The sequence below is a fragment of the Bos indicus x Bos taurus genome, chromosome 28, assembly GCF_003369695.1.
Source record: "Bos indicus x Bos taurus breed Angus x Brahman F1 hybrid chromosome 28, Bos_hybrid_MaternalHap_v2.0, whole genome shotgun sequence".
NCBI classification, from domain to species: Eukaryota; Metazoa; Chordata; class Mammalia; order Artiodactyla; family Bovidae; genus Bos; species Bos indicus x Bos taurus.
Genome location: NC_040103.1, coordinates 32,719,508 through 32,733,679, shown reverse-complemented (window position 1 = coordinate 32,733,679; position 14,172 = coordinate 32,719,508). Strand labels below are relative to the sequence as shown.

Here is a 14,172-nt window from a genome sequence, read left to right as displayed (position 1 = left end):
TTCTTAGCCACACTGTCACTCAGGCAAGCAGTCAGCTACCTTTTGTTTTTTGCAAGATGGTTGAGAACTGGCATTTTAAGCAGTGGCTGAGCTGCTAAGGTAGAAAGAGCTTTGGGCTTGACTTTAGAAGTCCTGGAGTTGGCTAAGGTCTAGACAGGATGACTTTGGGCAGATCATGACAACCTCCTCGATTTACAGATGAGGACCCTGAGTCCCAGGGACTTCAGCTGCAAGATCTACACAATCTCTTCCAGATCCCAAAGTCTTAAAGTTGGTTTCCAGCCAGTGCCAAACATAAATGAAGTCCTATGAAAAACAAAAAGGAACCGAGAATAACATGGTCAAGAAATGTGTTTCTTTCTTTATAGCCTAGGTCAAGGAAGGACCATGTTTATCCTTGGCATTCAGTTGCATGTTGGGAGTGATGAAGGTGGTGAGCCAGAAATTTTGTTAGTCTCCTTATTCAGAAGGTTGTTCCGGTGAATTTTATCACTGTCACAGTACCCACCCCCCTCCCCAGTACTGAAAGGATACAGGCCCCCAGTGCTGTTTTTCCAGGCCCTGTACATTTTAAACAGTGCCCCAGTGACCTTGCTTTGTCTCATCCAGAATATATCTCCAGCACAGCCAATGCACCTTGTAATCACATATTGACACTTGAGTCACACGAGGGGATTTTCTTGTTGATTGCTGCCTGTGGGTCACCTTCCTACCCAGGTTTAGTCCTCTACCCTAACCCTATAACACCCTCTGCCCAACCCATCCCTGGGGTCAAGTGAACTGTGCTCCTTAGTAAGAAGAAAACCTTCACTGATGTAGTATTCTCAGGTCCGGAGAGTGTGGGAGTGGGTCTGGCCTGTTTGGGAGTAAATATGGGCTATGAAATCCCAGAAGGAATTTGACAGAGGACCCCCATGACTTTCCCTTCTTCTTCAATTTCTTGCTTATCTTGGCTGACAAGAGATCGTGCTTTCAAATATCAGTGACAAGGCTGATATTTTTATTTGACTGAGGAAAGTTATCCTTGTGCCCTTTTAATACCTCTTTGATCAGACCATGAGGATGTCAGGGATGTATTAAACCTCCGACCGAGGGCCCAGAGCTGGTTGCCCAGTGTTCTAATGAGTGGCATTGAGGGATATTCTTGAAAATGCAAGCAGGGAGGGCAGACGTGGTGTGTCACGTCAGCAAACCCTCTCCCAGCTCCTTTTCAAATAAAAGTTTATGAAAAGAAGCACTAACTCAAATTGCAGAATCCTGTGTTTGAAGTAAATGGTCTTGCAACAAACATTTCCGTCTATGAATGTCTAAACCTTTCAGAAGATTAAAGGAAATTAGTGCTGGCGTGTTTCATTAATTTGGCACCGTGGTGGAGGAAATGTGGTCCTCATTTCACTTGGGTGGATTATGAAATGTGTCAGTTTTTCCATTCTCTCTCTCCAGGGCATTTTTTTACTGCAAGGCCTGTCATGATGACATCACGGATCCCAAAAGGATAAAAAAATGCGGCTGCAAACGGCGTAAGTAGTGTTTCTTTCCCCTCCCCTCCCTCTCTCCTTCCTCTTTCCCCCCAATTCATTTCCCTTCTCCTTTCCTTTTTAAAGAAACACTAAACATCAAGAGAGTTCTTGAATATGTTTATGTTTCACCCCACAGTTTAAAGAGACATGAAATACATTCTCGTCCTCACTTGATCAGAGCAGAGGATGGAAAATCGCCACCATCAACACCTCGGTGTGAGCCTCACGCCTAATCCCCACTTCTTGACTCTAAAGGGATGCCTAGGTAGCTGTGTCCATCAAACACAGTAAATGCGATCTAGGTTTGAGACGGCGGGCAGCCGAGGCCCTGGAGGAGGGAGCGTTTTCGCATGGTGATTTTCAGTGGACTAGGGGCTGTCAAGTGTAAAGGTGGCTGTGCTAGGGCTGAAGGGAAACTGAGTCTGAGGGTTTGGGAGATGACTCTCTTTCCACTTGGGATCCTTGCTGGATTGGTTACCAGAGGTCAGAGTTTTCAGTTGTGATACCCTCAGACTGGCCTAAGGGAAGAATTTGGTCATCATCACCACTGGACTTTATATACCATTGCCTGGTGACCAAACCTCAAACACCACTGCTCTTCGAGATGGGTTAGGTTGGGCTCGACAGCTGCTGGCCTATCTTGTCTCAAACTCCTTACAAAGCAGCCAGTGGGACTTCTTGAGGATATGGTAAATCAGGAATGGTGGATGGTGAACTCTTGACCTAAAGCATTAGGACATCAAGTAAAGCTTGCAGTCACTACGTTGCATTGTCTAGTAGAAGTTGTTCACAACCCTGGAGAAAACAGCAATAGTGATTCCTTCCTTCCCGTGGTGTTTTTCATGTTTCTTGAGCTCTTTACGATCATTATTTGATCTTCAGCATAACCTTGCATAGTTGTCAGCGGGTATGATTAATCTCATTTTACAGAAAGAGGAAAGTGAGGCACCAAGTTTAGAGGGAGGATGAGATTGATGAGATCACACAGATCCGACAGACAGGAGTTCAGGCTCAGCTGAAGACTCCTCTTGATGCTGTTCCCTAGTCTTTTTAGTAAGAGAGAAGGGCAAGGTGAATGATCTTGGATCTGCAGAGTAAGAACCCAATGATAAAAGGTCACCCACAAAATACTTTTTCACAAGCACGCACATGGGCTTGTGTCAGTCTTGTGGCAAATGCTCATGGGAAGCACTCTTTGTCTAGAGAAGTTTCTTCAGAAATATTCTAGGGCTGATTCACAAGCCTGGGGCAGCTTTGGTCCACGGACTTAACACATGGTCTCCTTTACCCGTCTCTGAGACCTCACCATGCAGAGTATCCATACCTCTAACTTCTTGGGGCCTAAGAATGCTCTAATTCTGGCAGCCTACCAGGAAGAGCATCTAAAATCCTGTAAAGACACAGAACAAACTCACTTCTCATCCAGTCCCCCACACTCCATAACTCAAAAGGCCCTTCTCACTGGGCAGTGCACCCACTCAGCTCAGCTCGGTTGGTTGGAAACATAGAAACAGAGCTCAGTTGACCAGGCATCGCCTGGATCACTTCCATCAGAAGGAATACAGCATCCAAAGGCAGAAGTACACGGGAGAGAAACAAGTATGATAGGATGAACCCTTGTCAGAAAACCCTTGTAGTGAAGGGGTTTGGGGAATGCAGGAGAGTATTAATGCCAATAACCCTTGACCAGATACTTGCCAGACAATCTGGCCCCATGGGGTATCAGTGAAATGGCAAGACTCCCTTCGCTTGTTGGTCAGTCATTCACATGTGTTTGAGTGCCTTCTTTGTGCAAGGCACTACTCTTGGAGGCAGGGAGGGAGCAGTGAATAAGACAGTCCCTGCCCTCCTGGAGTCTTCACTCTAGTGAATGGAGATAAGCAGTGAGCATAGAAATAATTAAATACCTTCAGAGAGAGACAAGTGCTCTGAAGAGAGAGAAGACTGCCTGAGAGAGTGAGGGATCTTGTAGGGGAATGCTGCTTTAGCCAGAAAGGTCTGGAAGGTGTTCTTTGGGAGATGATGCTGAAGCTGAGATCCAGTCCAGGTAAACAGCATGGGCAGAGGCAGGGATAAGTTGGTGGTGTTTGAGCAAAGGCAGGAAGGCCAATGAGGCTGGTGGGGTTGGGGAGAGGTTGGTAGGAGATGAGGTCAGGCAGGGCCCATGGGAAGAAACTTGGGTTTTAGTCCTATAATAAATACAGCCATTGCAAGAGTTTAAGCAAGTTAATGATATCATCAATTCTTATTTTAAAGAATCTCCCTGGTGACTAGACAGAGAACAGGCTCTAGGGAGGCGAGAATGGAAATGGCAGGGAATGACTCCTGCTTGGATGCTGACTCCATGTTCCTCACTGGGCACTGACGTGGAACCCAGCAATCAGGTTTTTAAGTCCCTGGAAATGAGGGTTTGGCCTCTAAGATATTTTTCCATCTTGATTCCAGGCAAGCAAGCGGCCACTGACTTTAGCTTCCTCCTGGAGAGAGAGGGACGTAATTGTTTGAAATAATTCTACTCTCATTACCTTTAACATTGGTTCAGCTAGTGAATCGAATGATCTCCCATCCTACAGGGCAGCACTGCTGCTAAGCTGCTAAGTCACTTCAGTTGTGTCCGACTCTGTGGGACCCCATAGACGGCAGCCCACCAGGCTCCCCCGTGCCTGGGATTCTCTAGGCAAGAACACTGGAGTGGGTTGCCGTTTCCTTCTACAAAAGGACTGTCCCTGCAGAGCCAAGCAGTGAGATAGGACCTCGCTCCCTCTCTCTGCACCCTTCTCCCCTTCTGGGCCTCATGGAGGCCTTCAGCTGTGAGGTTAATGCTTGCTAACAGTCAGAACTGTTCACATATCATTCTTCCTCATTAAAAGGCCATAGCAGCCTGTGTTACAGAGGGTGGGATGCAGATGCATATGTGAGCAGGGTGGTTAGAATAAAATGAATGATTAAACTTGAACTTCCCTGGGCATGCTGGGCAGGTTAGGAAATTGGGGAAGATAGGGTTGCCAAGAAACTTTTGTTAGAAGGAGCTAGAAGTTTTAATAATGCATGCAAGTTGGGTGGTTTCCTGCCTTTGAACACACATTGCCTGTAACCCTAAATTGGAGAGGGCAGCACGACCCACGCTCCGTTGTCCAAACCTGGTAGGCCAAGTATTAACAATTCATCCTGGAATGATATGTCTCTGGGAGGGCAGAGCTGATGACATCCCTGGATTTTATTGTCTTCTAACCCTCCCCTCCCAACCTCGCTTTTCCCTTTCTAAATCTTCCCATCCCATCCCCAACATCCCCGTTCACCTTCATTCAGTCTTAAATGTCTTATGTCATACTACCTGGAGAAATATTGAGTGTGGACACTGTGTTTCTGGAAATTCTGTGGTAGTATAGTTTAACTTTTGCATTTTTTCCCATTTTTTTCATAGTTCTCCATCCAGGAAGAGAGTCAAATTCAGCTGTCTGGCCAAGGAACAAGTTCTCAGAATCTGCTATTTACTCATTTTCTTTTTCTGTGTAACAAATCCGGTCTAATGATTTCCTTTTTTCTCCCCCAGCTTCTAAAAGTTTGCCAAAAGGTGGACTCCTAGGGGACAAGTCATGTTCTAAATTTGCTGTGTTTTGAAGGGATTTTCTTTAACTTCTAATCATTGACATATTTTTGATTTATTTTTTTTCTCATTGCTGCCTTGGAATACGGCCCCTACTCTATTTTAACTGCACACTGGTAGTGATATATTGTGAGTAAAACGGGTTCCCAGCAGCCCAGAGTCCAGTTCCCCCTGTCTTTCTCTAGAAGAGATACTTCTTTTATTTTCTGTACAGTTGCAGTTTCTTTTTTTCTTTTGGTATTCATGTTGCATGTAGCAGTAACATCATGCCCCAACTCGGTCTGCAGAGTAGCCTGGAGCTGGAGAACCCTGTGAGCAGGGAACCCCTCTCTGTTCATTCACCTCCCACCCCCTCCATTGCCCCCCCCATGCCCCCTCTGCCAACCTCTTGCCAGCTTCTGGCGTTGTCTTATTTTTCCACTTGAAAATAAGACCTTAACAACAGTGTTTGTCTTGAAGGCCTTGTCTCAGGGACCTTGAGGGGACACTGAGTCGGCTGAGGTAATTACCACTAGCTCTAGAAGCCTCATCAAATGGGGGTCATTGTCATGCTTGCCTTTGATAAATTATACTTGGTCTCCTCTGCTATTAAGCTTGAATTCCTATCCTGAAGGAAACACATATGCTACATATATATTCCCATGTTGTGATATATATATGATATGTACCAGTACTTTATATGTAAAAATGTACATTTTTATATATAAGCATAGAGATATATAGAGAGTGATATATTTATTACACCATACATGCCTCTCTACACGAAGTAAGTGCTTGAGAGAGAATTAATTGGACACCCAACTTTGGGACTGTAAGTACCTAAATTGCCTTACTGGAGACAAGTATTTCCACAGTGGTAATTATTTTCTATAGTCTGTGAAGTACCTTTGCTTTAAAATAAAATTTCTCCCTCAGCAATAACCACTAGGACATACCTAGTTCCTGTATACCTAGACATCTGTGCAAGATCTGCTTACTTGTTTAAGGCAGAAAGGGATGGCTCAAAGACTATGTTCCATTTTATTAATGAGCTGTGTAGAAGCCTGGATGAGTAAATGGAAGTCTTTGAGCCCTAAGTTACTCAAAGAGTTGGACCGTGTCTCCCAGCAAGATGTGGCAATTGATGATGACCTTTGAGGCCAGCGTTTCCGTGTGAGCCTTGGAACAGTACTGCTTCCACGGCACCAGCAACAAGCATCCATCTTTACTCGTGTACGAGAGACCCGACCTACAGACCAGTTCGGTACAGCAGCCCTGGAATGTGGAGATGTTTCTGCACCTGGTCCTCTCTGACTCCTTTGCAGAAGAAGAAAGTTGGTCATCTGGTTTGGGCTAGTCATTGGAGGGTATGGAACACTCTGCGTACCAACAAAAGTGACCTTCAATTTGGGGCAAAATTCTGCCAGAATTGGCTCCGTGGCTCCCTTTATCGGCAGAACATCTTGAAAAATGGCTTGAGGACATGGACGGCTTTCCTTCCTGCCAAGCTGCCTACTGTAGCTAGTGGAGGGAAACCATGGTGTCAGTCCGCAAACAAGTCCAGTGCCAAATTCTTCTGTCTTCTCCAGCCACAGTACAGCGTTCAGGGCAGGATCACCCTACTAGCTCAGTGTGCTCTCTGCTGCTGTCATTAACCAGCTTTTTTGTTCCCTTCTTTCCATTGCTGGAAAACTACCTGGGAAGGTCTTTCTCATCCCTCCAGAAGCTAGTTGGAGAATTTCACCAAGTGAAGACATCACTCCCCATTTATAGGACTTGAAAGAATGCTCTCGGATTCCCATCGTTCTATCAAACAAATGCCTCCGTCTTACACCTCAGTGGACTTTTTCTTCCATGGATATTTTGACTTAGAATTTTAGTTGCTGCCGAGCATACAAAGAGCAGCTCTAGAGTTCCGCCTTCAGCAAATAATCCACCCTTCATTGGACTGATTTTAAACATGAAGTTGCAATCTGAATTGAAGAGCAGGTTTTTGTTGTTTTGCTTTTTCTTCCACTCCAGTCTTGCCTCGAATTGCTCCATTTGAAACCTACAGTATTTTTCCCCAGCAGTTGGAAAACTCCACCTGAGCCTTTCAGTCCAGCACTGATTTTCATGCCCCTTCCAGCCCACCCTGGAAATTAAGATTCTACAATTGGAAATTGGCTGACAATTTGGTTGCTGATTCAGGAGGCAGATGGTGTGAGAACGGGATGGAGTCCAACTCCCTCTTCCATTCCAAGCTTGGCTCTGAAGGGCTAACCAGCAGAGAACCTGAACTTGACAACTGACTGTCAGCTTGACACAAGGAAAGAGCAGTAACCAAGCTAATTGATAGCAGCCCCTTCTCTACAGGTTTCCTTTCTCATGATCAAGACCTTTGCATGTATAGGAACAGTTGTCCAAGAGTATGTCTGAGAAATCTTCCAGTTTTCAACACTTGAGTAAACAGCTTTGATGATGTCCATGAGGAAAATACTTTTGTCTCTAAAAATAGCACTAGGAAGTCATAATGGAAGTATTGGATGAATATGCACTTCATCGTGGTGAAGGAAAGGACATAAAAGCTTTTTCTCAAATTGTAAAACTGCTAGGACAAAGTTCTTAGAGGAGAAACACCTTTAGACCTAGGGTCTAATTCTTGGCAACCACATAACCTGTTTGCATCTGTGGCACTAGTCCAAGAACAAGAACCTTACGATGTGGGCCAAAAGAAAACGGAGTCTCCAGGGGCTTATATTTCTCTACTTTCCCAGAGTTAAGCCAGCCGATGGGGACAATTAATTGAGCATAAAGTTCTAAGAACGCTGAAATGGAATGACATGTAGCTGCATCACGGACACCTCTCCTCGACACACTCTTGTCTGTTCCCTGTCTCAGGAAGCTATAACAGGGCTCTAAGGAGACTCTAAGTCTCCCTTGGACTGCAAGGAGATCCAACCGGTCCATTCTAAAGGAGATCAGTCCTGGGTGTTCATTGGAAGGACTGATGATGAAGCTGAAACTCCAGTACTTTGGCCACCTCATGCGAAGAGTTGACTCATTGGAAAAGATTCTGATGCTGGGAGGGATTGGGGGCAGGAGGAGAAGGGGACGACAGAGGGTGAGATGGCTGGATGGCATCACTGACTCGATGGACGTGGAGGGAGTTGGTGATGGACAGGGAGGCCTGGCGTGCTGCGATTCATGGGTCGCAAAGAGTCGGACACAACTGAGCGACTGAACTGACCTGACTGAAGGAGACCCAGCCAGCCGGTGCCGAAGCAGTCCTGCTCTATGGGTCATGACTGCACAGCCCATGCAAGCTGCCACTTTTGACCACTCTAGGACCATGTCCTGGAATCTCTCTCGCTTTCATCCTGGCTCTCCCTTAAAAATCTTCTGTGGATTGGGAGAAGCCGCTGAGTTGAAATGACACTGCAGGGTTCAATTCTTAGAGGCACGCAGCATCTTCACCCAGCTTGGCCGGATGGTCTGTTAACTAGCTGCTCTTCCACACAGATCCACTAGATGTCCTCACAGGTCTACTTAGCATTACCATTGAGATCCTGTGGAAAACTCCCTTTTCTGAGGATGGAGATTGGGGAAGAGAGCATTATGTGACTAGATAAAAAAAGAAAATCAGCAAACACCAGAGGAGAGAGGGCACTCTATGTGGCCAGAGAGTAGATAGGAACCTTAACTTCTGTTTTAAATAAATACTGAAACTTTCACAATTGCCCTTTGAAACCTAACCTTGGGAGTTTTAAGTGGCACTCTGATATTTGAAATTAACCTTCAGCTCTAAAAGAGGAAACAATCATGGAGACATGGAAATAAAAAACATCAGTTAATTCTGAACAGCCTCAATTCACTAAAACAAAAACGAAAGATTAGGAAGCAGAGAGAAAGTCGAGGCGGATGAGGACGGTGTTTTCTAAAGTTGGAGATCCATGACTTAATTTTGATAAAATTTTACGGCTTGAAAGTATAATTTTACACACAGAGTATCTACTTCTCCTGGAACAGCTACTACCAGAGGGACACATCTTCATCCATTTTTAATTAAAGAGCCTGTTTGTGACTCATAACATGGCCCAGTGGAAGGTTCTTCCTGGCTGGGACATAACATCCTTCAAGCCCGATGGATCACAATCACCAGGAGGAGGTCAGAATGGGCCTTCCCTTCTAAGAAAGTGGACCCAGAAGTATATAGGTGAAGACACCTGATGGGGGATCGGTGAAAATGGACTGTTTCAGAAGTAAAGCAGAAGTGCCAGCCTCCTAACTGGTGGCACCTTGGTCTAGATGCTGTAATTCACAAAGGTTTATCAGCGTGTGGGGCTCAGTCATTTTTAACTGTTTCTGTCTTGTCTTTCAGCCTCTCATTGATCATTCTTGCTGATTTTGTGTGTGTGCGGTGGTGCTTGTTTGTCTCCTGAGATTTCTATTTTGGATTTGGTGTGACTGTAAAACTGATGACTGGGAAGGAATGACAAGAAATAGCATGCTTTCTTTCTTATGCATATGCTGCTTTGGAATGTGAGTGCTGACAATTAACATTTAATCTTCTTATAGCAAAAGTTTTTTGTTTTTTTTTCTTTTTTGATGCTTTGATTACCAGTTTCAGCCTGTTCCTGCATGCTAACACTATGAAATTTTAGAACAATGCATGGTCTCCAGAAGAGCCAACAGTAACAATTGCAAACAGTCCCCGAGAGGCACTGATTTGAAGTTTGTGTTTCCTCCTGAACCCTTATCAAGTAGGAGGTTTCAATCACCCATTATGATGGGTTTACCCCTGACAAAACCATTTCAAAAGTTATTCCATCCCTTCCTCCCTCCCCTTGTCCTTAAAGACAGTATACATATAAGAACTTTTTTTCCCTATAAATGTGTCAGAGTCTATTACTGTGTATGAACCCAAAATGGCAGTATGAAAACGAAAACCAGGCACTGTTGCTAATGAGAAGCATAGCATTTCAGAGTTTGATGGGCTTCTCTTCTGCTACAGCATTTGATTAAAATTTTTTTTCAAAACAATTTATCTACAGCAAAACAAAAAATCATCTTCGTTTCCCTCCTCTGTGTAAATAACAAGTCAATATTTCCAGTAAAAGAACTGAGAAGGCAAAACCAAGCAAGTGGTCTGTGAGTTGGGCACCAGATCTGGATGCATTTAAAATAACTTGATTTTCATGTTTTCCCTTTCTTGACTTCAACAACTGCTGTTTGGGGTGTCTGGGCAATCATACCGTGCCTTCTAAATTCTTCTGATTCAAATGCTATAGTGGAATTTTTTTCTTTTTTTTCTTTGCTTTTTTTCTTTGTAAAAGCTAAGCTCAGGAATGACGCATCGAACAGGGCTGGGGCTGCATGGTGATGACCTGAACAGCTGACTAGCTAGGATGCTAACAGAACCTGTCGCTAGAAGTGTGAGCCAAGATCACGGGAATGGAGTTGCTGCTGAAGAGATCTCTCATCCATCTCCCCCAGTGCCTGTTCCTCACAATCATAACGTTCCCCCTGCTTGACAAATAGACTGGATGGCAAGTCATAAAGGTCTTAGAACAGGACTTGACCCATTGGAGAGATTTAAACCTCTCTTCCTGGTGACGGTAACATTCCAAGAGGGCAAAACCACTGGCCATATTTTAAAGTAAGAGTGCAACCATTTCTCCACTAAGAAAAAAAAATGGAGGAAAAATGACTTTCAAAATGAAAGGTATGGGCACAGGGAATAACACCTCTCCAGTCTAGCTGACTATTTGGCTGTGATGCTTGGAATAAACATGAATTCTTCTCCCATCTTGTGAGAGGAGCAGGCAGGCATGTGCTAAGGATAAGTCATGATGTTTGCCTGCTGTAGCATCAAAATGAGGTACAAAAGGTTCTCGTTGTACTGAAATCTAAATTGGCTTGAAGGGTGGAGGTGAAGGGCCTTCAGAACTAGAACAGTGGGGTCCAACAAGTTTTGTAGGTCAGCACTCAAGTTGGATTCCCAGGCAGTGCAGAACCTATGATAGTGGCTTAAGACAAGCTCTCAAGGCCTCATGCAGATCTCAGTAAGATATTTTACATGGGATCTATTCTCTTGTCTCATGTTTTGTAATTTCTCCTCTATGCTGGCCAGTATTTTCTGTATAGGAAAAAATTATTGTTAACCAATAACCCTATAACTTTCTGAATTTTTGGTGGGTGGGGAGAGAAAAGCAGATGCGATTTTCATTCTCTGAGCTGTAAGCAGAAAATACACCCGTGAGGAGCTTAGTGCATTCCAACAGACCAACATCTCATATGCTTCTGGTGATTTCTTATTTGTGAAATGCTTTTAATGTCAAATATGCAGCGTTCGCCTTGAGTAGCTGCATTTCTTACATGGACAGATTTGGATATTTGTTCTGTCAAGAGTAAATTTAAATTCCTGTAGGCATCATGTAAACTCACTCTGGGGAAGTTCAACAGAGGCATCCTCAGATTTGATATTAACATGTAATCGTTTCACATCTAATTTGATGAAAGCTTATCCCAGCCTCTGCCTAATGCCCAGAAATGGATGGAAATTAGAAAGCCTACATATTAGATATTCTTGCATCTTGCAAAAAAAACCCCACAACATTTATTGTACCCAATAAGGAATTAATTAATTGGCTGTGTGTATATTGTGTCCTGTATTCATCGTGCCAGGGGAAAAAAAATGTTGGTTGTGTTTTTGCTGTCTCTAACGTGTGTTGCTTCTTATCCAACAACACTGTTGTCATCAGCCATGCCTTTCCTGTGGTCACTTGCTTTACATAGGGGAGAAAAATAATACGCAGCAGCCTTGGAGGACTCTACAGGCCACTGATGCTTTCTCTGCTCTTTTCGATGTACAACCAAACTGTTACCAAGAGTCTCTCTGCATTTTATTTTTTCTGGGTCAAGACTGTTAATGTGAACTAAGACCTGTGTTCAGTCCCTTCAGCTCCCTTCCAGCTGCCTCGCTGTGTGTGACTTTGCCATTAACTACCGCTCTTCCTCTCCTCCCATCCAACCCCTGTGGTTATAGCCAAGATGTCCATCTACAAGAGAATGAGACGGGCATGTTGTTTTGATTGCGGACGTTCTGAGCGTGACTGCTCGTGCATGTCAGGCCGTGTGCGTGGTAACGTGGACACCCTTGAGAGAGCCTTCCCACTTTCTTCTGTCTCTGTTAGTGATTGCTCCACCACTTTCCGTGCCTGTAAGTTCAACCCCTACACACAGAGTTCTGTGTCTGTGCTGTCTGTGGCGTCATCCCCGTCTGGTGTGCCCCGTGGTGCTGTGCTTGCCTCCCACCGCATGTGGTGGCGTGTTGCCCTCGCTGCCTGTGTCACTGTGTGTGCTGGGGAGGCTTCCCTCCCTGTTCTGTGAGCTTAACGTTTCTTGTAAGAGCGTGCAGGCTGTGATATTATAATCCAGTGACATTATTCCTCTCTCCTTTAAAGAAATTAATCTGACAGCACATCAAATGCTGAATTGATACAGAGATGCATGGAAATGTATACCTTCCTCTTTGGGGAAAGGCGTCAGACATTGGATTGGGTTGAAAGGAGGTAGGAAAACGATGTAGGGAGAACAAGCCAACTCTGGCATAAAACTGCTCTTAGTGAGCTTAGATACTTTCCAAAATACAGCAGGGTTTCCATGCAGACGGGTTTTTTTTTTCTTTTCTTTCAGTGTCTTCCTAACTTGTATCTTGTTCCTCTAGTACTGGATTGCCTCCTAATGCTCTGAAAAAGAATATTCTGAATCTGCCAACCCTTACAGGCTGGTGGATTCTAGAGTTTTTCCTCCCAATGATGATTCATTAGAAGGATCAGTCCGTTACAAACTTCCTTTTCCCCCTGTTTAACTAAGCTGTCTTGTCACAATGGTGATTCTGAATAACAGCAAAAATCATAAGCCAAGAATCTCCCTGGTTTCCTTGTGTCCATTGTGCAGTCCTTGGGGTCAGTCTTTGCCCCCCGCAAGCTCAGAAGGGTTACAGAGTTTCTCGTGGTCTTGTAGTGACAGCTGGCACATCTGAGCCTCACCACACCCCTGTTCCTCGCCTTCAGCATGGGCTTGGCTGGTGTTTTACTGAAACAGTTCATAGGTGATATTACTGAAAGTTCCAGCTTATTCACTGAGGGTCCTCTTCTAAGGGCAGACGAGGTTGTGGTTTGCATGAGGACTTGGATACCTTCAAGGGTGGCTGTCACCGCATTCGGTAGCATGAACGGTAGAAGCCGATCCTTCCGTCTGTGTTCATCACTTCCTCTTGGAAGCACCCGCCATATTTGTTGGTAACCATATTATCCTTTATCTTTTCTTCTAAGTGCCCAGAGCTGGTTCAACTAAATTTTCACCAGCAGCAGTTACTTCATACTGGCACCAGGGGGTGGGGAGGGAAGAGCAGTTCGCTCTTGAGAATTTATCCCCATGAGAAGTTAGCTGGCTTACATGCTAGTGTTGAAGGTGAGCCCAGCATGATGTGCTTGTATGGCTGTGACCCATGGGGTGTCCTGGGCCGAGGGAGCCCTCATTTCACTGTACGCATTGGAGTGTGGCAAGCCCGGTGCTGATATTTGAACTCACAGTTGAGGTCTGAGACGTTATTTGTGCTGGGAGTGGTCTTAGGGGCCTTTGGAAGAGTCTGATCTAGGACCAGAGAATCATCATTGTCTCTGGTTTGTGATTCACTGCTCCTTCACAACAGTGCCAAGGGATAGGATTAATTATTTTTACAGTGACACTGAGTAGATGTAGTGTGAGAGAGATTTTGAACTGTCCCAATCACAGTGGCCTAACATCCTCAAAAGGAAATTTCCTTTGAAACTTTTCAGATGCCACAGTACATGCCCTTACACCATTCTTCTCATCACAGATCTCTCCAGTTCATATGACATCACCACAGTGAGCTGAGTCACAAACATGCAAAGAACCTGTTTGTCTGTGATGTGTGGCAAGACACCAGGTTCAAAGACAGGAGCTGGGGAGGTGGGGTGGTGGAGGGGTGAGCTCTAGTGAGCTCCAGTTTGACCACATCTCTGATTGATGGCAGCAAATGTAAGCACCAGCCCCCTC

At 44.8% G+C, this 14,172-nt stretch overlaps 1 protein-coding gene across 1 annotated transcript in view; it reads left to right on the top strand.

Annotated features, from left to right (window-relative positions):
* Positions 1-14,172, top strand: part of KCNMA1 (potassium calcium-activated channel subfamily M alpha 1) — a 771,888-nt gene that overhangs the window by 620,004 nt on the left and 137,712 nt on the right. Inside the window, 2 exon segments of the mRNA XM_027530425.1 lie at positions 1,444-1,520; positions 5,248-5,256. Coding sequence (XP_027386226.1) covers positions 1,444-1,520; positions 5,248-5,256 — 86 coding nt within the window.